At 41.1% G+C, this 26,801-nt stretch overlaps 3 protein-coding genes across 9 annotated transcripts in view; 1 reads left to right on the top strand and 2 right to left on the bottom strand.

Moving 5' to 3' along the window:
- Positions 1-1,180, bottom strand: part of scn8aa (sodium channel, voltage gated, type VIII, alpha subunit a) — a 46,132-nt gene extending 44,952 nt beyond the window's left edge. For 4 of the 5 annotated variants that reach the window (XM_056733368.1, XM_056733373.1, XM_056733367.1 and 1 more), the window contains exon 1: positions 1,040-1,180. The gene's annotated coding sequence lies outside the window, so the exon portion shown is untranslated. Of the gene's footprint in view, positions 1-32; positions 619-1,039 lie in introns of those variants that run through there. The other variant, XM_056733370.1, reaches the window with a different exon arrangement.
- Positions 1,070-3,642, top strand: LOC130409409 (acrosin). 3 transcript variants are annotated; one of them, XM_056733375.1, is made up of 6 exons: positions 1,072-1,241; positions 1,642-1,771; positions 2,136-2,316; positions 2,722-2,993; positions 3,106-3,248; positions 3,328-3,642. In XM_056733375.1, the coding sequence occupies exons 2-6, from the start codon at positions 1,711-1,713 to the stop codon at positions 3,577-3,579; spliced, it is 909 nt and encodes a 302-aa protein (XP_056589353.1). In that variant the 5' UTR covers positions 1,072-1,241; positions 1,642-1,710; the 3' UTR covers positions 3,580-3,642. The 3 variants fall into 3 exon arrangements, with proteins under 3 accessions (XP_056589354.1, XP_056589353.1, XP_056589352.1); XM_056733374.1 differs by having other exon boundaries at positions 1,074-1,237; XM_056733376.1 differs by lacking the exon at positions 1,642-1,771 and having other exon boundaries at positions 1,070-1,241.
- Positions 3,643-6,746: 3,104 nt separating this feature from the next.
- The window catches only part of dip2ba (disco-interacting protein 2 homolog Ba), a 38,866-nt gene continuing 18,811 nt past the window's right edge, over positions 6,747-26,801 (bottom strand). Inside the window, exons 2-38 of the mRNA XM_056732773.1 lie at positions 21,785-21,856; positions 20,724-20,855; positions 20,357-20,482; positions 19,976-20,203; positions 19,608-19,745; positions 19,027-19,146; positions 18,358-18,555; positions 18,170-18,261; positions 17,973-18,083; positions 17,756-17,879; positions 17,556-17,665; positions 17,008-17,110; positions 16,672-16,736; positions 16,472-16,565; positions 16,243-16,362; positions 15,963-16,077; positions 15,722-15,861; positions 15,413-15,549; positions 15,249-15,329; positions 15,031-15,158; positions 14,764-14,878; positions 14,293-14,494; positions 13,782-13,891; positions 11,921-12,001; positions 11,712-11,835; positions 11,495-11,616; positions 11,303-11,414; positions 11,105-11,214; positions 10,895-11,025; positions 10,619-10,787; positions 10,282-10,452; positions 10,138-10,199; positions 9,804-9,861; positions 9,645-9,719; positions 9,379-9,553; positions 8,753-8,876; positions 6,747-8,613 (exon numbers count right to left, since the gene is read on the bottom strand). Of these exons, the coding sequence (XP_056588751.1) occupies positions 8,361-8,613; positions 8,753-8,876; positions 9,379-9,553; positions 9,645-9,719; positions 9,804-9,861; positions 10,138-10,199; positions 10,282-10,452; positions 10,619-10,787; positions 10,895-11,025; positions 11,105-11,214; positions 11,303-11,414; positions 11,495-11,616; positions 11,712-11,835; positions 11,921-12,001; positions 13,782-13,891; positions 14,293-14,494; positions 14,764-14,878; positions 15,031-15,158; positions 15,249-15,329; positions 15,413-15,549; positions 15,722-15,861; positions 15,963-16,077; positions 16,243-16,362; positions 16,472-16,565; positions 16,672-16,736; positions 17,008-17,110; positions 17,556-17,665; positions 17,756-17,879; positions 17,973-18,083; positions 18,170-18,261; positions 18,358-18,555; positions 19,027-19,146; positions 19,608-19,745; positions 19,976-20,203; positions 20,357-20,482; positions 20,724-20,855; positions 21,785-21,856 (4,628 nt within the window). The 3' untranslated portion in view covers positions 6,747-8,360. The remainder of the gene's footprint in view (positions 8,614-8,752; positions 8,877-9,378; positions 9,554-9,644; positions 9,720-9,803; positions 9,862-10,137; positions 10,200-10,281; positions 10,453-10,618; positions 10,788-10,894; positions 11,026-11,104; positions 11,215-11,302; positions 11,415-11,494; positions 11,617-11,711; positions 11,836-11,920; positions 12,002-13,781; positions 13,892-14,292; positions 14,495-14,763; positions 14,879-15,030; positions 15,159-15,248; positions 15,330-15,412; positions 15,550-15,721; positions 15,862-15,962; positions 16,078-16,242; positions 16,363-16,471; positions 16,566-16,671; positions 16,737-17,007; positions 17,111-17,555; positions 17,666-17,755; positions 17,880-17,972; positions 18,084-18,169; positions 18,262-18,357; positions 18,556-19,026; positions 19,147-19,607; positions 19,746-19,975; positions 20,204-20,356; positions 20,483-20,723; positions 20,856-21,784; positions 21,857-26,801) is intronic.

The raw sequence follows: 26,801 nt of genomic DNA, 5'->3' as shown, positions 1-26,801 counted from the left end.
GCTTTGAATGACAGAATGCGCAGTGCTCCTACCTTGATTTCATCAATGTTACGATCACTAGATCGACGGCTGAATGGTTAATTGGTTAAACCGGCGACATTTGGGGGTTTTCCATTAAGCTGCCAAATGGACTCCTGTCAGGTTTTCCTCAGCGTGAGAAAAAATATTTGGTTGAAAACGTGCATCCATAAACACTGAACAGTCCTTCCTTCACGTAAACGGGCCGAAGCCGCCGAGAAAACGGAAAATACTGCAGTGGGGTATTTCGTCTCTCGTCGTATTTACCCCTTTATAACCAGTCCGCCTATCCGGCTAAACGGCATTTTTAGTGTAACGTATCCCAAATTTCTGGAAAAAAGCCCATCATTTTGCGGTATATCCATAAGCAATGTGAGATGTCTCGACGACGACGTGCAAGGTTTCTTTTCGCGAGGTACATAAACAAGAACAAGCACACCACACCCGTGAAACCTGCACCCTACAATCAATAAGCAGCCGAGCATGTATTGCCATATTGAACGTCTTTATTACAACGTATCAGATCAAATCTGCCCACATGTGCATTTATGTCACACATTTGCTCAGCTCCACATTTGATAAACGCTGACAAGAAGACCTTTATTCAGAGGGCATTAAACCTACATGCTGTGGGTCGCGTCATTGATCGCGGAAAGGCAATCGAATTACGAAAACAAAACAGATTTTGCATTTTTTTATCATTTGCTTTCCTTTATTATTGCCTCAAAAGCATGTTTTTCATACTCGTGTCACGACCTCTCTTATAAGACTAGAATTGAAAGAACCAGACAGGTCCGCGTCTAATCGCGTATTATTTAGCGCGTTCAAACAAACATACTAAACTGATCACGCAGCATGACGTTTATAACGGAATCTTGAATAATACGCATATAAAACGCGTATGCATTCCACCTTCAATAGACGTTGCAAACGACAAGGAAAAAAGACCCCGGCGTGCATTGTCGACACGATTCCCACAGAATAAACGCATTGCGAGCGCATTGTTTAAACACATACTTACTGTGAAGACGTTAGCGAGTATCCATAGAAACCGCGCTGGACTGCAAATGTCGAATAAAAGCGAAAGATAATGCGGATGTCGCCATATTGTTGCTGCTACCTTCCTTCTCAGTGTGTACCGTTGCCCTGCATAATTGATGACTCCCAGAGAAATGCAAGGGAGTGTCGACCAATAGGTAGCAGGAGATTCATAAAATAGGCAGGTTAGATGTCTGCTTTCGTCTCATGAAATTATATATAGCTCATTGTTTGACAATATCGTAAAAATACATCGAGTCTGAGTTCTAAACAAAAACACAATTTTGTTACAATGTATCTGACTATATTTTAAACGTTTCCTTTGGAAAAAAAGCTGCTTTAACTAGAGCGCAACAACAGGGAATATTGTTACTGTATACAAGTGAAATGCAGCACAATAGTGTTTCTGAAAAAAGGTGATGACCTTTACTAACCTTTTAAGTGCCCTGGCACGAAGAGCACTAGATTTGGAGATAAATAGGAAAAAAATACACGTGTTGATTCAGCATGTTCCTTGTAGAATTTGATTGACATTACACAATTTACATGAGATCGTGTCTTTAAACAAGATTGTTCTCTTTTCAGATAATCGAACAATCATTGACGGGATCTCTTCTGAAAATCTCTCTCTTATTCAAGTTATACAAACAAACGATGTTTAGAACCTCTCCACGATTATTCTTCATTATTAGCTTGATACTCCCTGGGATTGCAGGTATATTTAGCTCGATTAAAAATATTTACACAGTGTAATGAACAGCAGCTGATTGTGTAACCCTATTGTTTATAAAACCGGTTACCACTCAATACATGTCGAAGGCAAAACATTTGTATCAATGCGACTTTAAAATCACTAAAGCCTTGCTTCTGCTGGATAAATAGTCTCTGACCGACTGTGAACAGCAACGGAATATTTTCATTGCTAAGGGTGCTGCGCTGTGATACACAGAAATGCCGGATGCATCGCTCATAGCTGTGTATTATCGTAAAATAAACACAGCTATTGATCAATCACAATCACTCAAAAATGCAAAAACTGTAAAGAATAAAGTGTTCAAATAACTGACTTCTATGTATAGGTTGTGGAAAGCAACTGACACTAGATCCCCCAAAGCGGTTCCGTATTTTAGGAGGGCATTCTTCATTGAAGGGCGCATGGCCCTGGCAGGTCAGTATACAGCGTACCTGGAGGCATATATGTGGCGGGTCCATCATTAACCATCTGTGGATAATGACAGCATCCCACTGCTTCAAGAGTAGGTGAGCACTTTATGCCTCCTCTCCCTTAAAACACAAAGCATGTCTAGATTACATTTTTGACAGATCTTTACAGCAATGTAAACATTTAGTATAAGCAATCGGTCATCTGATCTTATTCATTTTGATGCATGCTTACCTGCCATATAATACATATATATATATATATATATATATATATATATATATGTATGTATTATCAACCAAGAAGCCGCCTAAAATGATAAAACCTTATCATTCCTATTATTATGTTGTCCAAAATAACTTTTTTTTTACCAGACAAGGTATGATTTACACAAGTGCTTCTCAACAGTCCTGTAGCCCCCCTAACCACTACATTTTGGTTGACCCCCTTATCAAGCACATGATGATTACCCAAAAGATGACCCTTGCATTACTTTTTTCCAGCAACAATTACAAACTCCATGTAGTGGCTGGAATTCACTCTCGACACAAAAAAGGAAAGCATGTTCAGTATCGCTTTGTTAAGAGAGTGATATTGCACGAGAAGTTCAACGAATCAACCTATGACAACGACGTGGCACTTTTGCACCTGCATCATCCGTTGCATTTCACAAATCACGTTCAGCCTGTTTGCATCATTGAAAATGAAATGCAAGAGAATCAACTCAACTTCAGCTCATGTTATATTACTGGCTGGGGCAGCTCAATAGCCAAAGGTTTGTGCTTGAGTGACCGAAACAAAAATTTATTTCGAACAATTTGCAAACAGGAGTTTGATGATCTAACACATTTACTGGACACACGCTATAACCTTTTTTTGCTCTTCAGTTTCCTTAGTTAACATTCTTCAGGAAGCTGAAGTTCAGCTCATCGATACTAGGACCTGCAACCAGAGAGACTGGTATAATGGCCATGTTAATGATAACATGATTTGTGCAGGATTTGAGAGTGGAGGAGTTGACACGTGTCAGGTAATGTTTTCTGTCACATTATATTTATAAATGAATTGTAATAAAGTCAGCTATTAACTGTATCTGTTGCAATACTCAGGGTGACAGCGGTGGCCCTCTACAGTGCTACAGTGAAGACCGGGAAAGATTTTACCTATACGGTGTGACAAGTCATGGACAGGGATGTGCATTGCCAAAGAAACCTGGCATATATACTCGTGCTAGCCGCTACACAGTCTGGCTGACAGAAGCTCACACAAGATCTGTTTCAAGAGCCTCAGTCACACACCTGTCACTTATAAAATTAATCGTAGGCCTGTTTTTCTCTTTCTGTATGAACCTCTTAGTTTGAGTTACAATCCATTTGAGAAAATGCAGGTTACCTGTGATTGCAATAAAAAGTTTAAAACCCTTATAGTACCATGCAAATATTACTATGAAGAATGCAAACATTTTTTTAAGTACATTTTACAATTCCAAGCATCTTAAATCCAGATATCTTATTTTTTACACAGATATTTTTGCAAATAAATGTGACTCTACTTTGACTCCATAATTCTATACATTATACAATTATATATATATTATATTATATAACAAATCCACAAGAAATGAACGTTCATTAAAAATACGACCGGATACAAATCAAGTATCGCGAGGACAGAAGTCTCTCCGTATGATTTCGACTCGCTCTCGCAGTACTTTGACGTCATACGGAGAATAGTCTGCGCAACTCCACACACCCACTGCTCTTTCTCACAAGATCCGTCGATCAACTCACTAACATTTACACGCGACACTATAGACCCTGAGCTAAATTTATACTTGTGTTCGTTCTTGTGGAAATCTTATTTATTTTTCTATACTGGAAGACAGAAAAATATCGCATGAATGCGAGTTATCAGTTAACCGTCACCTGTTGTATCCGCTTTGGAGTTGGTGTGTTCCGACAGTCATTTTCTGTGGCATCATCTTAAGTTAAACCCCGACGTCGAGATTTATTTACCCTGGCAGGTGTTATTAAGGAAAACTGTGGATGTGTTTTAGAGTTAAAACGTTGTAACCATAAACATGCATGAACGACACATTAGCCGATTTGTCAACCGCTAACGCATGAGCACGTGCAACAGATGACGCTTCCTCGATTAAAAGCACAATAACATTGACATTTTACTGCGCCAAAAAAATTGACAACATATTTTTGATTAACTGGGGAATGTATGAATGGATGATACGTTACGTTTAGGACGTAAAAGGAACCCTGCCTTGCCTTTTGAACTTCAGATTACGGGACCGGGCGGTGTTTTGGGAAGAAGGGGTGTGACTGAGGCCGCATGTGATTGGACGGCGTGGTTCAGTGAAGAAATTAAGTGACTTTTTTTTAACCAATGTATGGAAACGTCTTGATTATCATGACCCAAAAACCTATGATTTTAAAATAATTATTTAAATAAAAAAATGAAGATAATGCTGTGTTGCATACACTAAAAGTATATGATGCAGAAATTCAATATAATTGACATATCTATGTCTCCAGAAGTGCATCACATCCTGAACCTTTAAGTGCAAGGACGTATAATGTATAATATAACTATAATACTTAAAAGAGTTTCCTTTTTGTTCTTTGGAATTATACATTTTATTGCCCTCTATGGTGTCCACAAACTAACACGTCATTGAATGTCCTAACGGTCCTTTGTGACAAAAGGTCTGAGAGAATAGACCCTCTAGAAGACCCCCAGAATATCGGGGGGAAACGACAACTTGGGTGTTTGGGCGTGGCAGGTGTCGTACTCTCTCAACCCAATTCATCGGTTCCGTTCAATCAGATCTGTGGTGGAGTTATTATACATAAATCCTGAATAATGACAGCAGCGGCATGAGTAACTGAGGTTAACCAAGTTAACCTGTCTGTTGTCATTTTGCAGCACCAGCATTTCTCAGCATTTCATATGCATATACACAGATATCATGTGTTGACCTGAACTATGTGTTGTATTCCATCCAAAGCAAACTTATTGTAAATGTGTTAAATGAGTTTGTCTATACCATCTGACCCATGTTTATGTTAAGTAGCAGCTTTATGCTACTTAACATTAACACGGCTCATGTCACATCACAGGATACAACATTCAACCTGATGGTTAGTCTGCACGTTTGGAAAATTTACTGGAATGTTGCTAACAAAAGCTTTTTTTGTGTTTTTTAGGTGTTTGTCATAAATTGCTCTCTTAAATTGCTTTTAACGGTCTCATAATCATTGTTTGAAACATTGATATTTATTAGATTTGGGTGTGCTACAAGAGTGAAGCATGTTTGGATCGGCACCGTCAGTATGCTGTAAACCAGAGATGTGGGACTTTACTGTACCAGCTGATATGGTTTGTGCTGGAAGTTTTGCAAAAGGAGCATGTGACGTATATACTACAGCGATCTTTAGCCATTTGTTGCCTTTATTGAACTACAGTAGAGGCCAAAAGAGATCTCCGGAGGACGTAGTTGCTTTTAGTGACCCCTCAGGTTAGATTAAAACTTCACAGTGTATGGCACAAAATTGAAAAAAATGTTTAAGCTAGTTATTACCTTAAAAGTTTCTTTGGCATCAAATCAGGGAATGTGTGTTTTAATCAAATATAAAGCTGAGCTTAAAGTGATAGTTCACCCAAAACAAAAATGAAAGTTAACACTTAAAGCACAATGCAAAATGAATGCAACATTTATAATACATCTTTAATAAAATATTTGAACACATTATTTTTCCAGAGCTTGACATCACTTTTGCCATGACTGTATACTAAATTTAATAGTTGATGCCTTGAACCATTTTTTTTTTAATTCGGAAGTTTTTTTTACAATGTATATAACAGAAAAATTTGGGTGGACCGTTAATGTGCTATTCCAGGTATGATCAACGCCACTTTAATATTGGAATTCTAGTAAAGGCGGCTTCATGTGGAGGCCCTTTTGACCTGATGTTAATCTGGATGTCTCCCGCCATTATATGTGGATTCACAATCAGCTGTTGACAAGTGTCCAGCCACATACATTTTATATGCATTTCATGTATTAAGTTCATTTTGGGGTCATATTTTCTTCTATGATTAGCTATGTATTCATTTAAGTGTTCTTAAAGTACTGGTTTAATTGTATACACTAACTGAACAAAACATGCTACATTTTAATACGTACAAAATTCATTCTGTTGGTTGAAAGTGGAATATCATTAGACTAAGAGATGATAACAATGAAAGCAGTTACTAAAAGTTCAATTCCACATGTGTCTTATATGGTGTTATGTAAATTCCTGGAAAAAATGTTGTGTAAGACTCTTTTAGACCCAAATAATTGTTTACATTAACAAGCATTCCTAACTGTATATGAAAACTGTAAACTGGAACAAAGACGTTTAGTCAAAGTGCCAAAAGTATTCTGTGCATTTAATTAAATGTATCCTTGATGTTCTCAAAATGTATTGCTTTACAAAGCGTTCAGATGTGGTTAAATAGAACTAAATTTAAATGTATTTAGGCTCATTCAACAGTTTACTTATATTTGCACATCGCTCACATGACATTACTGTAATAAAGACTTTAGAAGATTTAATAACAGTAAGTAAATGCAATAAACAGAAAGAAATCAGTATTTTGCCAATAAGAATGAAATAAAAAATAAAAAATGAAAACGTGCCAAAGAATAAAAAACTTGTGCATCTTAAAGAGGTGCACAGACATTCACATGTAAACGTGTCTGGAAGGGAAGAAGAATATTTTTATATTCAAGGCCATTACAATGTTTCGTTATAATTGTAACCATAATTGTATTCTAACAGATATTACTCATCCTTTCCTCTATTTCTATGATGTCTACATTATTCTCTCAAAATTCTACATGGCCCATAGAATTACAAGGTTTTGGGAAGCCCTGGTTAAAGCAACCTTTCCATCACTCACATTTGCGCGCGCGCGCACACACACACACACACACAACATTTAAGCCAACATTTACAGAAACAGCAAGTGTAAATGAAAAAATGGATATTAAAGATGTGGTATTTTTTGTGTCAAAGCATTAATGTGTAAAAATATGTTTATTATTTCAGCATCGTGACTCTTCAGCCAGTGATGCTGATAATTGCCATCAAGTATGAAAGATCAGTCAAGTTTTTTGGAGGACCATATAATGGGGTCCCAATTTGTTTATACAGTAACACCAGTGAGACACTACAATATATAGTTTACAAACAAAACCTTCCATCTGTTCATCTGTCCAAAGTCCGTTTTGACACCAGAATCAAAATAAAGACATAAACATACATTAAAAACGGAAACATCCACAAGATTTAAAAAGCATGGAACTGTCTTAACCTTGAAACTTTTCTGTCACCCTTAATACACATGTTTAATGCATATAAATCTCAAGTTATCAATGTTTTGTCTTGCTGTGTGCGCTTTCAATAAGGACATATCCCTATACCCTCCTCACTCAGGTTAAAACCTTTCCATCTAAAATAAAAGGCGGTGCATGTAAACGTCCTTTTAAAAACATTAAAATGAACAGCTGAGTGAAAGAAACCAATATGTTTGCTTTGCTGGTGATTCTGTTAATTTATAAAAGTAAGTTTGCACTTCCAGGATGAAAAATGGCGGACTCTCCAATGAGCAGGCAGCCCATCAGGAGATAAAGTGCACAGAAAAGCTTCATGGGTTAGTCCAATACCCCGCCAGCACGGTCTTTCGATGTTATTGTGTAAGCTAAGCTCTGCTAAAGTGGCACTAAGATTCCAAAGACATCAAAGTCAACATCTGCATTTTGTATGGTGAACATGTGTTTTCACCTCATTTAAAGGGCAGGAGTATATTCTAAAAGAGCACCACCCTCCATATATGCTATTTTAACGTCCCAGGTGTCTTGGATGGCTCGAGTCAGGGTGGATACTGCCACCATTGGTCAAAGAGGGTACAACTCAGCCACAATCACATTAGAGAGAACATAAAAATATCTACAAGGCTCAGCGCAGAAACAGAGATCGGCCAGCGTCGTCCTTCGTGTCGTGGTGTGCTGACAGTACAGAGGAACGGCCGCTGCGGATCGTTGGGTGTCACGTTGTGCTCATGGAATGCCTTGGTTACTCGCTCACATGTTGTATGCCACATATATGGGATCCAGTTGGTCCGCCAGGAAGGAGTCGCGTAGGTGCATGCGCTGCTTCTCGCCTCGTGAGTTGATGGGGATGACGCCGGAGTCCACGATGACCACGACGCCGACGATGAGATGGTGCTCTTTCAGCACCACGTTTGTGACCAGAGGAACAAGGTCGAGAGCTTCCTGCTCTGAACCGCTGAGTTCCACCACGACCACCAGAAGATTGGTCCATGTGAAGACAGCGCTGTTAGAGAAATAGACATCCAAGCTATTTAGATACTGTCAGGATGTGATTATTCTCATTACAAGAACACTCATCGTCATTACACTACACACACTGAGACTTTAACATTTGTGAGAAACATAAACAATCCTTTTCTGACCTCTCAGCAATGCTGCGGTGCCCCCGAGACACAGAAGTCTCGATGTCGATGGGGTGATAACGCAAACCCCGCAACTCCAGAGTTTCATCCAGCGAACCCACCACAAACAGAGCGTCATGGCGGTCTGGTGGAAGACAAAAGGAGAAGAGAAGTGTTTATAATGTTACTCTGTATCTTTAAGAAAGCTGGCCCATGATTTTTTAGCAAAGCACAAAAGCAGCCATTTAAAGAGACAGTTCACCCAAAAATGATAATTCTGTCTTTATTGACTCGTCCCAAGTTGTTCCAAATCTGTATACATTTCTTTTTTATCTGATGAAAACAGAGTATTGAAATAACGCTCATAACCAAACATTTCTGGGGCACTTTTGACTACCATGGTCATGTTTCCTTCTATCGTAGTCAATGGAGGCCAAGAACGGTTTGGTTCCAAATATCTTTCTCTGAGTTCATCAGAACAAAGAAACTGGAATCAGATTCGAGAGTGAGTAAATGATGACAGAGTTGAGTTTTGGGTGAACTGTCCCTTTAAGTGTAATTTGAAGCAAAACAAGTTATTTTTATTCCCATTTCAAATGTAAATGAACTTCCGCATATGGATCTAGCAGTGATCCGCTCTATATTACCTCCGCTGGCCTCCAGAAGCTCTGTCCTCCTGACAAACCCCAGATATCCAGTTCTGGCCCAGAGCGTGCCCGTCTCTCCAAAGCTCAGCCGTGTGTTGAAGTGGTCCGCCTGCAGGCTCTCCTCACCGTAGATGGTGTAATAACCGCTGGCATTGTGAGGACTATTAACCCAGATCTAAGAAGCAAGGACAAGAAGATGAACATGCTTAGAAAATGGCAAAAAAAGTTCTGGGGAATTGGTGGGATTTAAAAGCGGGCTTGGTCACCTCGCCAAGATGAGAGTCTCCTAGTGGTCCCTTAGTCTCTGGGTTTACAATGATTACTCGCACTCCAGGAAGCATCTGAGGTCATGCGTAGAAAACAATACAGATTAGCTCAATGTCTGATAATCTAAGATACTGTAGTATAGACAGAAGCAGACTTACAGTGCCGGACTCCATCAGTGACAGACTCTGAGGAGCTCCTCTCTCCACCAGTCTCACTCTAATAGAGAAATAAGAATAATAGAGGATCATTTCAGTATTTCACATCACTGTTAGACTGAAATGAGTGTTATAAATTATCTTTTTTTTAAATAAAGAGGCAAAATTTGTTCACAAGGGCATATTTGGTTTCCAACCATGTGAAAAACATAATACATAAAAATGATATAAACAATGCACAGAATCTTGGCTAGAATATCATATAAAATACCAAACATTTCAAAAAGGGCACTCTGCCCCGAGCCTTGTTTTATTTTAGGCCTTGACTAACACGCACCTATCGTGTCGGAGAGACTTCATGTCTACATAAACAGTGGATGGGTCTGGACCAGCGGTACCCTGCGAAACCAAACAAATTCATAAACAAACAAAGCTCCAAGTGTCACAACGATCCATTGCAGTTGACTTTTTTTGCTCCGACCTGTAAACAGATGGCCAGGTTGACTCTGGCGCCGAATGCGGTGCTCACTGCGCGTGGAGACAGACCCAGGTCTTTGAAGAGTTTGGAGAACGACTGGGTGAGTGCCAAGCGAGGTCTCTCTTCTGCTATGACGACACAGCTTCTTACACACGATAGGTTCACACCACGCGTCTGCACACACACAACAAAAATCTCATAAACTTATAGACATATCAACCCTGTTTACCTTGTCGACTCATATACTGTAATAAAATACATTTGTCGTTTTGGATAGGATGTCTTTTCTGTGGCACTTTTGCTCTGAATCCTACTCAAATTCTGTATTTTGTTCACTCACCTTCAGAGCTTCGGTCTGTGTGCCAAGGCCCTTTGTGCAGACCTCCATGACTGAATAAGAACAGAATGTGTCTCTGATCTTATACTGACTGAGCGTGCTCAGCCACAGGGGTAGAGACGTCTCCAACTCCATAGGAGGGATCAGGATTGTCTGGTGACCTGAATGAACACTAGACGTACAAAGAAAAATGAAAGATTGCCTTCATACTTACTATACAGTTTGTGAATGAGTTGCAGCATCGAGTTATCTTTTAAACGTATTGTTTGTGTACACTACCTAGACAGACACCACAGCACAAAGCCCAGGCCACAGTAGGGGTCCATGCAGATGGCAATTTGTCTGGAAGAGTACAGCTCACACTGCAGTTTGATGGATCGACATATAGCACTGACCGCTGAGTGAGATATCTGAAAATACAAATACTTTTAAGGATACACTTCAAATAACTCAAACTCTTTGTGATGGGCAAAAAGAAAAGCGTCTTACCTTCACTCCAGTTAGCATGCCGGTGGTGGATACACTGAAATCCAGGTAGGCCAACATTTCCGGAGTGGGCGGCTTATAGATTTGAGGAGGCCGTTTTCTGGGAAGATCATCTGCGCACACACGATACAGAATGTATGAATAACACACAGACAACTCCTTAGTGAACAACACTATTAACATCCCTTTTCATTTCTGTACCTGTGTCAATGATATTTGGCCATGTTTTCACATTCACACTGGCTGCCGCCTCTTTAGATCGTAAGGTCTTCATCAGCATCTGAGTCGTGAGGATGCAAGCGGCTTTGCTCACCTGATTTAGACAACATGCATATCTTAGATGACTGTGGTTTGCATGATGAAAACTTGAATGTATGAAGTTCCCTAACTTACATCAATGATCATTCGGACGGTGGGCAGAGTGGCAGCGAGGTTCTGTGGGTGAGGAGGCCTAACGGTGACCGGGATACAGCCGGCATACAGACAGCCATAGAAAGAGGCTATCAGATCGATGCCTGTAGGAAAGAAGGGTAGATGTCCCTCAACGTTGAGCTACTGAGAGATACGCAACTAGCATTTATTAAAATTGCTGTTTTTAAAACATCATTACCGGGTGGATAAAGCAGCGCTACATTGTCTCCAGTGTTAACTCCCCCTCTTTCCAACAAAGCTGCAGTGATCTTCTCTGCTCGCTTGTGCAGCTGAGAGCATGTGGCCGTGCTCACTGCTACCCCCTAAAGGCCAAGCAAAAAATGTCAGTGTCAGTAGTGAACAGTCACCAAGAATTCATCAATTTATTAGCAGTTGTATGCGTGTCACCTTTGCATTCAGCAGCATATAGAGGACATGATCAGGATCAGTCTGTGCTCTCCACTGCAGGGCCTCAGTCAGGAACTGATGCTATTAGATACAAACACACAAACATCTTAGTACATACATCTCAGCCATTCTAGCCTCTAAAAACGTATACAGTTAATAAAATAACATAAAATAAATCTAACCTCAGAAATACAGCCACGGAGAAAATTAAACAATCAATTTTTTCCGAATTGACTATTTATAGGATTGTCTTCTGGTTAGATGATGATTTTTGTGTAATTCTGTGAACTACTAACAATATTTCTTCCAAATTTTTAATACAAATATTGTTTCTATTTGCATTTGATTGCCGAAAATGAAAACAGGAGAAACGGGTCAAAATACCAGAAAATATCATCTGTATTTTTTCAGAGACCAAGTTCATATTCACTTTTACGCAGTACAACAGTAATATTTGTATTTACGCCATAACCTGACATTTTTATCACAGTTTTCATGCGTCTTGTCATGCTGTCAGTCTTTAACATTACTGTTGGATGACTTTATGTCACTCCTGTGGTTTGATTTTGTTGAAATTTAACAGTCACTGGACTTGAATGACCACGATACATTTAGAAATGGTGATTTAAATTTTTTTGAATGGTATCTTAATTTTTTTCACGGCTGTACATTCAGAATCCCCAAATTTGGACATTTAGGTCACTTAAAAATGTGAACTTGCTAAAACATGGCTCTAAACATTTTGCTTAGAAATAATGTGATAATCTTATTGTTTTCGATTACTTTTTATAATAAACATCATTTCGGTGAAATGTTGGCCTAAAGATCTCTTGTTATGTGTGAAATAAGTGTCCAAATACTTTTTGCAAGTCAACCTGTTTCCGTAAACCACAGTAAAAAAGCCTACCATGACACGAAAGCATAAAAAACAAGACTATATTTTTAGGTTTACATACACAGCAGTTCTAATGCAAAAAGCCACCCATGCAGAGAGCAGGCAATAGTGACCACACCATGCAGCAGAGGAGAATGCATGTCCACTAGGGACTTTGTAAGGGTTAAGAACTTAAGTAGTCATTATGTTCAATTCTGCCATTAATCTGCGCATCAAACAGTAAGGTAAGAGATGCCCCTTAAGATAAATCTATATTTGTTTTGCCTTGTAAGGAGGGTGTTGTTGACACTGAGGCTGGAAAGGGGAATTAAAGCTAAGCGTACACACAGATAGCAGGGCTGCTGTTGGCATTAAGTCTTACCATGTTAGTGGGCCACACACAGAGCTACGGCCCCCCGCACAAGACGGAGAGAGCGAGATAGAGAGACAGACCAGAGCACAAGCTTAGAGGAAAAACGCTATTCATCCTAAATTCCTTTAACACGATCTATGCCGAGACAGAATGAATGACAGCAGATTTGATGGTTTATAGGTGACCAGGCTTGATGTTACAATATACAGCATTTTTAGAGAGCATTATCACACAATTGTAATTACAGTCATTAGTCTCTTATGTATTTGTTGTGTATAATACTATAACAGTTATGGTTATAAACTCCATAATTGTAGTTATTACAGTAATTCCATATCTGCATGCCCACACAAAACAGGTCAAGATTGCCATTACAGACAAGACAAATCGCATTTCAATGCTACCACATGGTTTGAGGCAGGATTTGCAAGTGTTGATGGATGCGACAGTGAATGTTTCTTTTCAGTTTATGGGGAATAAAACTGATAATTTTGGTGTGACTGTCACAAGCAACAACACATAAATGACCTTTTCTAAAAAGCTAAACTCAGTGAGTTTGCCCTGAAAACAAACATACTCCTGTTGTTTTGTCATATCTCAAATCATTCGCTCACCTTCCTGGATTGTTCTTGGTCATCCAAGAGCCTAAGGTCCCTCCCAGAAGCCTGCGCGATCCTCTTTCCTGCCACGAGGTTGCCCAACATAATGGAGGCTGGACCCACTCCTACATTCAACAGAAGTGAGATGGGCTTTGAGATAAGTCACATTTCAGGCAACCACAGAGGCTGAACCTTTGTTCACATGACACGCAGACTTTTTTTGTCCCTTTGATCGTGATGAATTTTTGTCTCGCGTATTGTGAAGTAAGGCTAATGTGCTAACACAACATTTTTCCAATATAAAACCAACATTTTATTTACAACGAATACCCATATGAGAAAGAAAAAGCAGCCATGAATAGATGGACACGCAATCCCTAAATAACTTTGTTGTAGTACATTTTTGAAAAACAAAGGGTGGCTAAAAGTGCATTTTTACAATTATAAAAAGTAAAAAGAAATACTAATAAATAATGAAAAACCAACCCCAAACAATTTTGGGTCGGAAGATACAAATCAGCTGTACCTGGTTGCTTTTGTCTTGGTTTCGGAAGGTTGGTCACGCACGTATGAGGGCACATCAGAATGTTACACGGGTGTAGTGATCCCTCCAAGAAGTGCTGCTTGGTCTCGGACACGTGAATGCCACCCAGAGGAGTTTTGGGTAACCTGTTGGCAGGAACCAGCGCCAAGCAGTACAAGCCCACCTGATGGATACCGTCTATCGCCTGTGAGAGAAGGAAGACGACACATACTGAGTTCTGACAGCTGTGGCCCTGAATCCAGGGTCAAGAAGAACAAAACAACATTTGATATTGCCCATGTGTTATGGGTATCTGCATCATTATTTAAGCCTGTCAGCTCCGGTCCGATAGCTTCAATATCCTACTTTGGAGTAATCGGAATGACCCACTTTAGAGTACATTAAATCAGTCTGAGGTCAACAGAGGACCGGGATATAACAGATCTGAGGGTTGTGGGTAGCATTGTGTATTACCTGTAAGACTCTGCTCATCCATTGAAAACTGTCTTCCTCGCTGGCATCAGGCCTCTGCTCGGCCACAATCACTATTCGCTCATCATAGAACACGGTGATGGAGAACACAGCGATTCTGAATGGATGACACAGACTGTCAGGGTCATGGGCGCAGAATTTGCAGCCTGACTTTTAATAGATTTTGTTCCTCAGCGTTAAATCAAGTAGTCACAAGCTCTCAATAAATATATTTGTATTTTAATTGACAATCTAGGTTGTAATTCGTACCTCCCTCTGTAAACGGTTTTAACTGGCTCTACCGCCAGCGCTGTGGCCACCAGGTCGTCTGCATTGTGTCTGCGTCCACTGACTGAGAGCACACCCTCTATCTTCCCAACCACAAACACCAGACTTCCCTGCGGGCCAAAAGATCAGGAATTGATATGCTTGTATACAAACAGAAAGCACGATGTGTTCTTTCATTTATAAACGGTGATTCTACTTACCGGACCCACAAATCCCAACAGTCCGGTTCGTGTGAATGGAACATCTCCTATAGGGGTGCCCCCTGAGTTTACAGGGATAACCTGCAGCCAATGAGCATTCAGAATCAATACATTTGTACCGTTAATTTCTAAGAAAGCAATTTCCTGTATCCCGAGTCCCGTACCTCAAACGTGTTCTTGGTCACCCCGGGCAGGCCGTAGTACATGGTTCCTCCGGCTCGTGATTTTAACATTATCTCTCCGATCTCATCTGTCTTACAGAGCATCGGCGGCCCCTCAGGCTTCACAATACACATCAGATCTGTTGAACAGAGGGGCAAGACAGTGTTTTTAACTCGGGGTCATGAGATGCCTCGAACAGAAAAATGCATTTAAAAAACATATTTGACACGTCTTTTTGTTTTTATGGTGGCAGTTGAATCTACACAGCATGCACACATGATCTACAGAAATATGTTGGCACAGATTCTCACCTCCAGGGATGACATGACCCACATCTTGAACGGTAAGAGCAGAGTTTTTATCCTCAGTGTTGACCCGGATCACCCCGTGACTAAGTCCTGCCATGGACAGAATGGCTCTGGCTGGGAGTGCAGCTCCTTGAGCACCAGGCCTAAACACAGAAAGAGAGAGAGAGAGAGAGAGAGAGGTAAGAGTATATCTATACACCCATTCATGATGGGAACTTCCTGTTTAGATGAGAAAAGCAGGTACCTGCGGATAGCCACGGTCATAGCCTCAGGGGAGGAAGCACATGGGCAGATCACCTCTGGCTTGAGGCCATGAGACTGGAACACGTTGAGAAATGCATCACATGAAGACACTGACCCTGAAACAGAAATGTGCATTTGAAAAATATATAATTCACAAAATAATCAATGCATTAAAAAAGTATATAGTATATGACCACGCCCATTTTACTTTTGTATCAATCTTCATTTTTTACCGGCTTCACTTAACAACTCGATTTATTTTATTCTGTTTGTTTACTTACAAGGATTAGCTCCATCAGCTACGATCAGCATGCGCAAAGAGGACAGATTGGTGTCCTTCTGATCTCTGCGAGCCATCATGGCCCAGTGCAGGTCCCTACATTTCACCAGGCCCACACGAGCTGTAAACACACACACACATTACACTTCCACAAAGCACATCGGGCAGTTTATGTTGTGATGCTATCGTGTCTTTTATATCACCATTAGTGAACATCAGAGAATGTCTACCTTTATGAACATGAACCCTCTGCACCCAGGACAGTGGACATGCCTTCATGACGGAGTATGGCACACAGATAGTGTGCATTCTGTTCATGACACTCTGTGAGAATGCAAAAACAAACACAGGATTTATGACCACTGGATCAGTGGAAATAACTTGGGTGTGAAACTATGAATCCACAGAGGTGAGACATTGAAAGACGTACCGTGAGGACTCCATGCCACAAGCCAGAGTCTTTCTTGAAATCGAGGACATTAACCAGTGTTTCTCCTAAGAAAAATAAAGAAATACGAAAACAACAATTTCACAAATAAAAGTGATCGATTTAGCTCAAGTCTTCTTGTAGCTAAAGGTCATCAGTATATGCATTATAGAATCCTGTCTTTTCCAGAAAAACGGACCAAAAGTATGACTATGCCTGCATGTGCCCATTACGCCATTTCTCAGGAACTTAAAGGTCAATCTGGAAGCTTTATGAATCCCAAGAGTTGTACTTTTGAGATAAAAGGAACATAAGTTGCAATGGTAATGAAGCGCTCACCTTCACAGTAATTACAGGCCTGCGTCAGAGCCTGACAGTGTGTTAGCATGGAGATCTTCGACACAGCCACGCCCATCACCGTACCCTCCTTAGAGGCCTTGTACTGAGAACACACACAACAGGGAATCAGAGAGATAACAAGAAAGTTTGTACATTCGAAACCTAATAGGGATGCACCGTTGTACCGGCCACCGATATTGGATTAATTTAACACCATCGGCATATCGGCAATAGCATGAAATAGGGTGATTGTATGAGTTAATGTTGTTAATAATAAATAAATATTGGATAGCAAGTCACCTAACTTTTGCCTCTCTTAAAGTGTTAAATGGATCCAATTCATGTCCAGTAAAATTAATTTAATGCAGAACAAACTAGCTAGTATTGTCTCTCTCTCTCTCTCTCTCTCTCTCTCTCTCTCTCTCTCTCTCTCTCTCTCTCTCTCTCTCTCTCTCTCTCTCTCTCTCTCTCTCTCTCTCTCTCTCTCTCTCTCTCTCTCTCTCTCTCTCTCTCTCTCTCTTTAAAAAAGCTATCTTGCATTTAATCACCTCTATGTAAGCAGTATCAGTGTTTGCTGTTGGTATGTGTGGCTGCCAGTCTTTAGATGGCTTGGTAAGATACTTGGTATCAGTCACCACCCACTTGAGCCTAGGCCACCCTGTAAGAAAGCACACAACAAGCCGATGTCCATTAAACTGCTCAACTATGGTTATAATAGAGCGCACAATGGCAGGAAATGGAAACTAACCTTTATATTGCACTATTTCTCCATTAGGGGTCTTTGGCAGTCCTTTAAGGCACACTTCGCTGGTGAGAGCAAGCGCCACACAACAGCTTCCCAACAGGAAGCCGATCTGTTGACTTCCTGCATCCTAAAATGTAAATGAACATCAACTGTGATCAGCGAACATAACATAAACGAGCTGATTTAAACATTTATGCTCACGCATCAAGTTCTGCCGTACCTTTGGAGATAACGGCACCTCAATAGGGACAGGAATGACCTCGGCGAGGAGACATCCGTAGAAGGCCACCCAGAACATTCCCGGGTCACTGTTGGGATACACTAATGCCACCTATTAAGGAAAATTAGACATGATATTAATCTTTATCTTAGTGACAGCTGCGGTATACTTCTACAGAATGTACTGAAAAGTCGTACTCTGTCTCCAGGTTTTAGCACAGGTTCACTTTTGGTGCCCAGTTTGTTTAACAGCGTGTAAGCTAACTTCAGACTGCGGCTCCATAGTTTACCTACAGTGTAAAGCACAGGACAAAACGATTATGAGAAATGGTAAAGATTCAGTATTTGAAGGTAAAACAGCATCAGACATGTGAATGACATCTGACCGTAAGTGAGGGTGTAGAGTGGTTTGCCAGTGATGTCTAAGGAAGTAAGGGCGGGGCTTTTGGGCTGTGTGGCTCCCCATCGAGCTAGTGCTGCCTGCAGGGCCGGCGGCCAGTTACTGACCACACCCAATGGCTCCCCCTTCACTGGAATAATCTGCCGGCCCTCCGGCTTGGGTGTATTGGGATCTTGCTGTGGAACTGCAGGTGGAAAATACATGAATTAAAATACATATACAGCCGTGGAAAAAATTAAGAGACTTCTATAAATTTTCGTTGCAAAACACTTCCTGTTCACTGTCAACAAAATCAAACCTCAGGAGTATGAAAGACTTACTGCATGATAAGACGCATGAAAACTGTGATGAAAATGTACTTTTCCTAAATACCAATATTACTGTTGGATTTTTCAAAAGTGCATATGAACTTGTTTTATTTGCAGAATTTAAGTTCTGAAAAAAACACAGCACATCTTCTCTGTTTTTTTTACATCTTTCTCTGGTTTTTATACATTGCAAATAGAAACCATATTTTAAGTGAAATTTGGGGAAAATATTGTTAAAAGATTATTTCAACCTAAACAAAAACCTATAAATGGTAAATAAAAAAGAATAAAAAAGGACTCTTAATTTTGTAAATACATGACACTAAGTAACCTTTTCTAGCCCATACCTTCCACTATCTCTTCCGTGTCGTCCACGAAGAACTCACTGAGCGGAGGTCGCTTGGGTCTCTTTAACGTGTTAAGCAGCTGTTGGATTTTAGTGGAGACTCGACTGTGCACTGGAACACCTGCTAACACAGACATTCACATTGATACGAGACGATCAAAGGACACCACGAGACAGAGACACTGAATTTTCAGATAATATCTACAAAACTGTATTTCAGTATCTAATATAGTGACTACGAAGGGTTTCTATGAAGAACAAGTTTGTCACAACACAAACAGGATCAGGTTGGGAGGACATAACCACTGGGTGTCACTACACTGCACTAATACCTCATGCACCCCCTACCTTTACCTACAGATGCCCCCAGACCACGAGCGAAGAGAAAGCAAAACATTAAAGCATAATCAGCACTTTGAATTTACATTCTCTTAAAATTGTGAATAATGAAACTGAATAGGACAAATCAACAAAATATTCCTCAAATAAGCTAGTTGATTTCAAATGTATTAAATGCTGGTTTGAAATGTAAAACCCAGGCTGTGTTGAACTCTGAAGTGCTGTGTGTGATGTTGCGTTTACCGCCGGCAGTGTCCATCATACTGGGGCGACTCTGGCCGCGACTCATGCCCCTCACTGCGCTGTTTGGCGCCAGGTCTCCTTTCGAGTTCCTCTCTTGAGGCACGGAGGACGTGACATCAGGAGGTACGTTGCTGCTCTCTGCAGTGAGGGCACAACACAATTCATACACATGCAGCTCATCACACGCTCTGTATAAGCCATGACATGTCATTTGAAATGCTGTCTAACAGCGGATATTAGGAATTAGTTTCTTTGTTTCACACTAACGGAATCAAGTGAGCTTAAGCCTAAAACAACAACCGAAAGAAAAGCTATTATATATATGTTTCGCTCTGTAAATATGTGTGTGTGTGTGACTCATTGCATACCAATGCGGATGTGTGCCAGCACGTCGGCGAGCACGCTGCTCTGCCCCTGGCTGTGGGTTTTGCCGTCTCCGTGGGAGAGAGTGGAGGAGGCAGAGGAAGACGTGGAGGAGCCCTGAATGGAGCGGTTGATCCAGCAATCGGGACTCTGGATGTTTTGAGCCAACATTGCGCTGATAGCGGCCTGACGCCTACGGAGCGAGCCCTCATCCTCCGACGCGGACGAAGTATCTGAACACAAGTGCACATATGATTAGAAAGCACAAAAATGCTACAGGAATATAACAGAATGTTACATATATTTGAGATGCAACATTACAATTTGGTTGGGCTGCTTATTCAAGGTGCCACCATAAAAACAACGGGCAAGTGGCCTGGACCTACCAGGAGGAGTGCAGTTCTCCGCTTGAGACTGGACGAAGGCAGATCGGCGCTTAGTAGGCATGGGAAGGGCCATCTTCTCCTCTTTATGCCTGGCCAGAGCTGCCTGCACAGCCTCTGTGTGGATATCTAGCAGTGCAACAAGAGAAACGATAAGACACAGAAAGATAAATGTAGGGGTAAAACAATAACACAATGGTACATGAGACATCCAGTAATGTCACAGAACAGTCACTGCAGATGCCGAACTGACTCATGGAGGGACAAAGAACAGTCTGTTTGTGGAGACAGCTGTGTGTCCACACACGAGCTTTGAATCACAGCATTTGTACTCGCGGCCAAAGACACGTGGTGAACTGGATTGCTTTACCTGAGCGGTAGCGGTCATCCCGTGCCCCGCCACTGCGGTGACCTCTGTGTTGCCGTGGGGCGGCGATAGGGACGGCGTTAGGGCTGGGGTCTGAAGAAAGACCCGGGGTCAACTTGATATTCACGTCCACATCTATGGAGACCACAGCTCGTTAAACAAAAAAACATATGAAATACGAAACGATAAAATCATGTGATTGATTTCATATTTCTGTAAAAATACTGCATCAAGACGGGTCAACATTAGAGAAGCAACACACATGGTTAAAAAGCAGAAGACGGGGGGTGAACTTTCACTTCAAAGCACTGAAATGGCACCTTTGAAGACGCTCAGACACATGTGACAATGGGGGTCTCGATGGAGAACATATCTGTGTATCATTTCAGTTCATAAACGTGAAGCAAATTAGATATCACATGACTGGGCCTGTGTGTAATATTGTATGTAATGATGGAAAGAGGAAGTTCAAGCTGACGTGATACTAACGGTCACGGCCTAGCAATATAGTGAACTCAGTTTCTTTCACTTCCTCCTTCACTGAGGTGCCGGTCAGGGGCTGCTGCTTACAGGAAACCTGTGTGTATGTGCGCAATTGTGCGGTCACAAACAGTCCGGAAAGAGCCGGAGAGCAGCGAATGGGCGCTAACTGATGGCATAATCTAAATCGATTTAGATTACTCAAAGTTTCCAGATAAGCAGTTGGTTTACTGACGGCTGCTTTTTCCCATAAGACGAAGTGTCTGTTTAATTTAAAGTGTGGTGTTTATGAAAGGAGAGTTGTGAGTTGCAACAGAGGTTTTGTGCTACTAAAGACCACTAGGGCGCAGCAACGAGCCACAGATATGTGCAAACAAAGATAAATTGTAACATAATTGGTGTATTGCTGTTGCATCTGTCACATTCTTCAGCTGGATCGCGTTTTAGTTTCTTTATTTAAAAATCTAAAGAGGAGCAACAACACAACATGTGTTAAACTGACTCGCATCACTGTGTGGATGGCATAAAATGGCAGGTAAGAGAGAAACAGAAAGGGAAGTGAGCAAACACAGGAAGCCTCTTACTTTGGGTATGTGGTACGTATGGGGCCAGAAGTTTTGCTCGTTTCTTTTCATAGCCCTTCTGAGTAATGTCCCCTGTTAAAATAAACCACAAAGCCATATCAGAACAATACAAACAAACAAAGGCAGATCTGAATTATGATAGAAAGACAGTTTGAGCTTCGCTTTTTGTCTGATGCTTTATAAACACGCATCAAGACCCTGTTTACTGTAACGCCGTATGGTTTTGGTTCCTTGTCACATTGATTTGATTGAGGAGTACAGGGTGGACCAGACCTTATGGCATTAAGACCTTAAAAGGACCAGTTCATAGAAACTAAAAGTTCTGTCATCATTTACTCACCCTCAAGTTGTTCCAAATCTGTATCAATGTATTTGTTCTGATGAACACAGAGAAAAATATATGAAAGGATGCTAGTAAACAAACAGTTCTTCGCCACCATTGACAACCATCGTAGGATAAATTACAAAATGCCCTGGAACAGTTTGCTTTCCTACATTTTTCAAAATATGTTTGTGTTCAACAAAACTAAGAAATGTCTAAAGCAATTTTTCTATCACCCTTAAAAAAACTTGGCTTCAAATGTTCTTCGATGTCATAGAAGAACCTTTTGGATCCATAACGAACCTTTAACATTCTGTTTCACAAAAGGTTCTTTGTGGCGAAAAAAGCTCAGAAAAAGGTTGAAAGAGATGGTTCTTTGTGGAACCAATGGTTCTTCTACGGCATCGCTGTGAAGAACCTTTTAAGCACCTTTATGTTTAAGAGTGTAGTCAATGGTGGCCAAGAACCGTTTACAAACATTCTCCCAAATATCTTTCTCTGCATGTTCTCAGCAGAACAAAGAAAATTATTTTACTGTGAAAAAAGTCTTAGTCATAAGACTGATGCATAAGATCACAGAACAAAGTCAGATTTTCAGTATAACATAACATCTAATCTCTCTTTCTATACAACCATCAAGCGTGGCTTTCTATTGTCTTGTGTGTAAGATACAACAAACATGTGTACAGTAATATCTCTCCCGAAAGCAAAAGGCGAAACTGTTTCTTGCAGCCGACAGAGTGGTTACCAAACTTTAAATGAAACACAAAAAACAAGTATGGCCATGTGAATCACCATCACATGGATCCACCCTGTTAAACTTCCCAAATCTTTTGGAGCAGTTTTTGGCCTTGACTAGCACAACTATTACCGAAGTGGGTAAAGTCCACACTGACAGGCCCCTAAAGCTACTCCAAACACGCACTCCCTAGCATTATGTAAAGCGACACCCTCCCACCCATACTGATGTGCACCCCCGCCGCTCCTTTTGCATGTGCACTGGCAAGAGGAACAACAACACAGTTCAAGGAAACAGAGAAGTGTGTACAAAGGCTGTCTGACTCACACAAACACACACACATGTTCTCTCCTCCGAGCTTTGGCAAACAAGTAACTCCTAAACTCCACTGACACACGGCTGGATAAAGTTCACACCTCTCTGATCTCCGGAGAATTCGAGGCAGACAAATTTGAAATGAACCAAACAAGGAGTGACAGATATGCTGACGACTGCTGTTTTTCTAAAGATTCGACTGCGGCCCTCCTGCTTTCCCAAACAAGATCAAGTCCGTTCAGGAGACGGCTGTCAGCGTCAGGTGATAAGATTACACACAATGGTGTTTATATTGAACATCCAAACAAAGTCAACATAGAACATCTCATGAAGAAGTCAGGGAGACAAAGGGAGTAAAACGCATGCGGGTCATGGGGGGTAAAGTGGGCCAGCAGTGAGAGAGGGAGAGAAATAAAGAAAGCTGTGGAGAGAGGGAGGGAGATGCCTCTTTCTGTGGTTGTATGAGAAGGGCCGGGCCGTATTGAACTCGGGCTTCATGCCTAGTTACTTTCACTGCTTAAGAATGTGGCCCAGAAATACAACACAGCCCTTTCCTGCCTCAATGTGCTACAGCACACACATGCTTATTTAAAGGGATAGTTCGTCCCAAAACGAAAATTCTTTCATCATTTACTCACCCCAGATGTCAATCCAAATCTGTATGACTTTCATTCTTCTGCGGAACACAAAAGATATTTTAAAGAATGCAGATCACCAAACAACACCGGACCCCATTGACCTACATTATATGGACACAATACCACAGAGACATTTCTCAGAATATCTTCTTTTGTGTTCTTCAGAAGTAAAAAATTATACAGGTTTTGAAGAACGTGAGAACAAATGACAGATAAAATTCAATCACAAAAGTTTACAATTTGACTTTTACATTTTCTAATAAAAATGTATTGATGCTTGCCCGTGCACAACTGCTTTGGCTGGTTGCCATGGCGTTGCTAGGCAGTTTCAGTGTCATTCCTGATAATAAACAAGAGATTATAAACATCTCAAGCCGACAAAGAACTTATTCAAATATGTATTAAAATCAAAGAGACAACTTGTATAGGATAGTAAAATAACTATATCATTTGAGACTAACTACAAAGCAACAAATCCGACTGATGCATTCATGAAAACCGTGAACTTTAGGGACACAAAACATACACACAAGTGTGTAAAGGCATGAAGCCGCTTTTGCATACGGGCAGCGTGCTGGGCATATGGAGGAATGGCTTACTAGAGACTCATTGTGTGTGTGGGTGATGTGGGAGACTGATGTAATGCTGAGAGGGCAGCTGGGTCACACACACACAGAGCAGATTCTGTGCTCGCACGACAACAGGCCTGCACAAACTGGCAGTGACACTCCAGCACTGAGGGCGCTTTGTGCCCACTCGGACCCCTCTATTCTTCCTTTTTCTTATTTTATTTCTCGGTTTTCATCTCTTTTATGTATGCAGCACACATAATCGTAGAGGCATGTGAGTATTTCAAGTACCTGTTGCATAGGAATCATGGGAAGGATGTGCTGGCGTGTAACTAACGGGTTGATGTAAACCAAACAAAATGACATTTTTAAGTGTGGTACCACCGAGTTTGATATATCACGGCGGATCTAAGGGGGGCCTCAACATTACAAAGCACAAGACAGGCGAAACTACCCCCCCATCGAGGGCTCTGAACGGCTGCGATGTCTCGTACGAGTGTGCGCGCAAGGGTCAGTCCACAGGATATGAACATTACCCCACCCAGTGTGGCCTGCCAAAAGTGGTCCCAGTGTATTCATGGGGAGGAATGTGCTGATTGGATGACGGCTGGGGCCAACTGGCCTGCAGAAAGGCAACGGTGGCCAAATGGGAGAGCCGGCCAGATATCTTCAGGATTCAAAACACCGACTCCACACTTTACACCGTCTCTAAACGGACACAAAACTACAACATCAAGGCTCAAATCTCCAGTGTGTGAGCGTTACCAAAAATATCTGTTAAATGTCCTCAGTTATCTGTGTCAGTGTGCCAGCGCGTGAATCCACCCTCCGTGTCTGTCCGCCTGATCCGCGTATGTGTGGGAGATTGAGAGAGTTTATCGTACACATGGTTCAAGCGGAGCCTGTAGCGAAGGAAATGATAAGCTTGTGGAGCTTCCTGCTCCATTAGGCCCCAGGGTGACTGGAAAAACCCATGAGCACAAGGGAGGAAGTCTAACAAGAACCCACACACAAAAATACACACACACAAGTGAGGCCAAAAACAAAGAGCCCGGCTAAGAGGGTGCTGAATGCACCACCGCAGGAGTGCTGTGTTTTTTTCTCGGGTTGCCAGGCTTCAGACTTCTGCAGTCTCTAAAATGAGCCGACCGGTGGCGGGAAGGACAGGAATATAAATAACTTTCCTCATGATTTTCATAATCTTGCTTGTGCAGAATGTAACTCACATTACTGTAGAATGGAGCGGCTTACGGCTCTCAGTACGCTTCGATTAATCACTTGATGAGGTCACTTCCTCTTCTGCCTCCTGCTTTGACCCGTCTAGAAATTACCGTGTTGTGTGTGTGTCTCTAATAGCTATACACACCCTAATGAACTGGGTAAAGTTGAACGGAGTTGAACTTCATGCAAATGCAGCGAAGAAAGGTGGAGACTACAAATGAAGCTCACGTGATGTCATGACACAGCAGCAGAGAACAAAAGCCTATAAGACGCCAAAGGCAGAGAAACATTAAAGCTTTGCACATATTTTAAAGGAGCAATTTATGATTGAGAGTAGTAAAGAGGAGGATATGATGGGACAACACAAATTGAATACCCTCAATAATTGAACAAATAATCTGTGATAAACCACAATATTTGTTTTGTGCAACAACATTTCCATAACTTCTTTGATTTAAAATGAACTAAAATCAGGTACTGATCAAGTACATAACTGTCTCCTTTGTCTCCTGTCACCTTGATTCGCAACAATACGTTTATAAAAATTATTTACAAATTTGAGCTGTCATGCTGGATTTCATTGGCATTGCTACGTGGCATTGATTCAACAAGGTGCTGAAAGCATTCTGTAGAAATGTTGGCCCATATTGATAGGATAGCATCTTGCAGTTGATGGAGATTTGTGGGATGCATGAAGCTCCCGTTCCACCACATCCCAAAGATGCTCTATCTGGTTGAGATCTGGTGACTGTGGGGGCCATTTTAGTACAGTGAACTCATTGTCATGTTCAAGAAACCAATTTGAAATGATTCGAGCTTTGTGACATGGTGCATTATCCTGCTGGAAGTAGCCATCAGAGTCATAAAGGGATGGACATGGTCAGAAACAATGCTCAGGTAGGTCGCGGCATTAAACGATGCCCAATTAGCACTAAGGGGCCTAAAGTGTGCCAAGAAAACATCCCCCACACCATTACACCACCACCATAATTGCATTAATGAGAAATTGAACAGGTGTTCCTAATAACCCTTTAGGTGAGTGTATTTATCCCATGATGATTAGCAAACGGTCAAATTTCAAAAGTAAATCAAATAAATATAGTGGCAAACTTTAAGGCGGACGTCAGTTTTCAATGTAAGTGTCAATAAATGTTTTTTTATGTTTTTTTGTAAGTGTCAATAAATTAATTTCTATTCATGTGAAGGTTGATGT

This window comes from Triplophysa dalaica, chromosome 20 (genome assembly GCF_015846415.1).
Source record: "Triplophysa dalaica isolate WHDGS20190420 chromosome 20, ASM1584641v1, whole genome shotgun sequence".
NCBI classification, from domain to species: domain Eukaryota; kingdom Metazoa; phylum Chordata; class Actinopteri; order Cypriniformes; family Nemacheilidae; genus Triplophysa; species Triplophysa dalaica.
The sequence above is the reverse complement of the archived record's forward strand: the minus strand, read 5'-3'. Positions and strand labels throughout refer to the sequence as shown.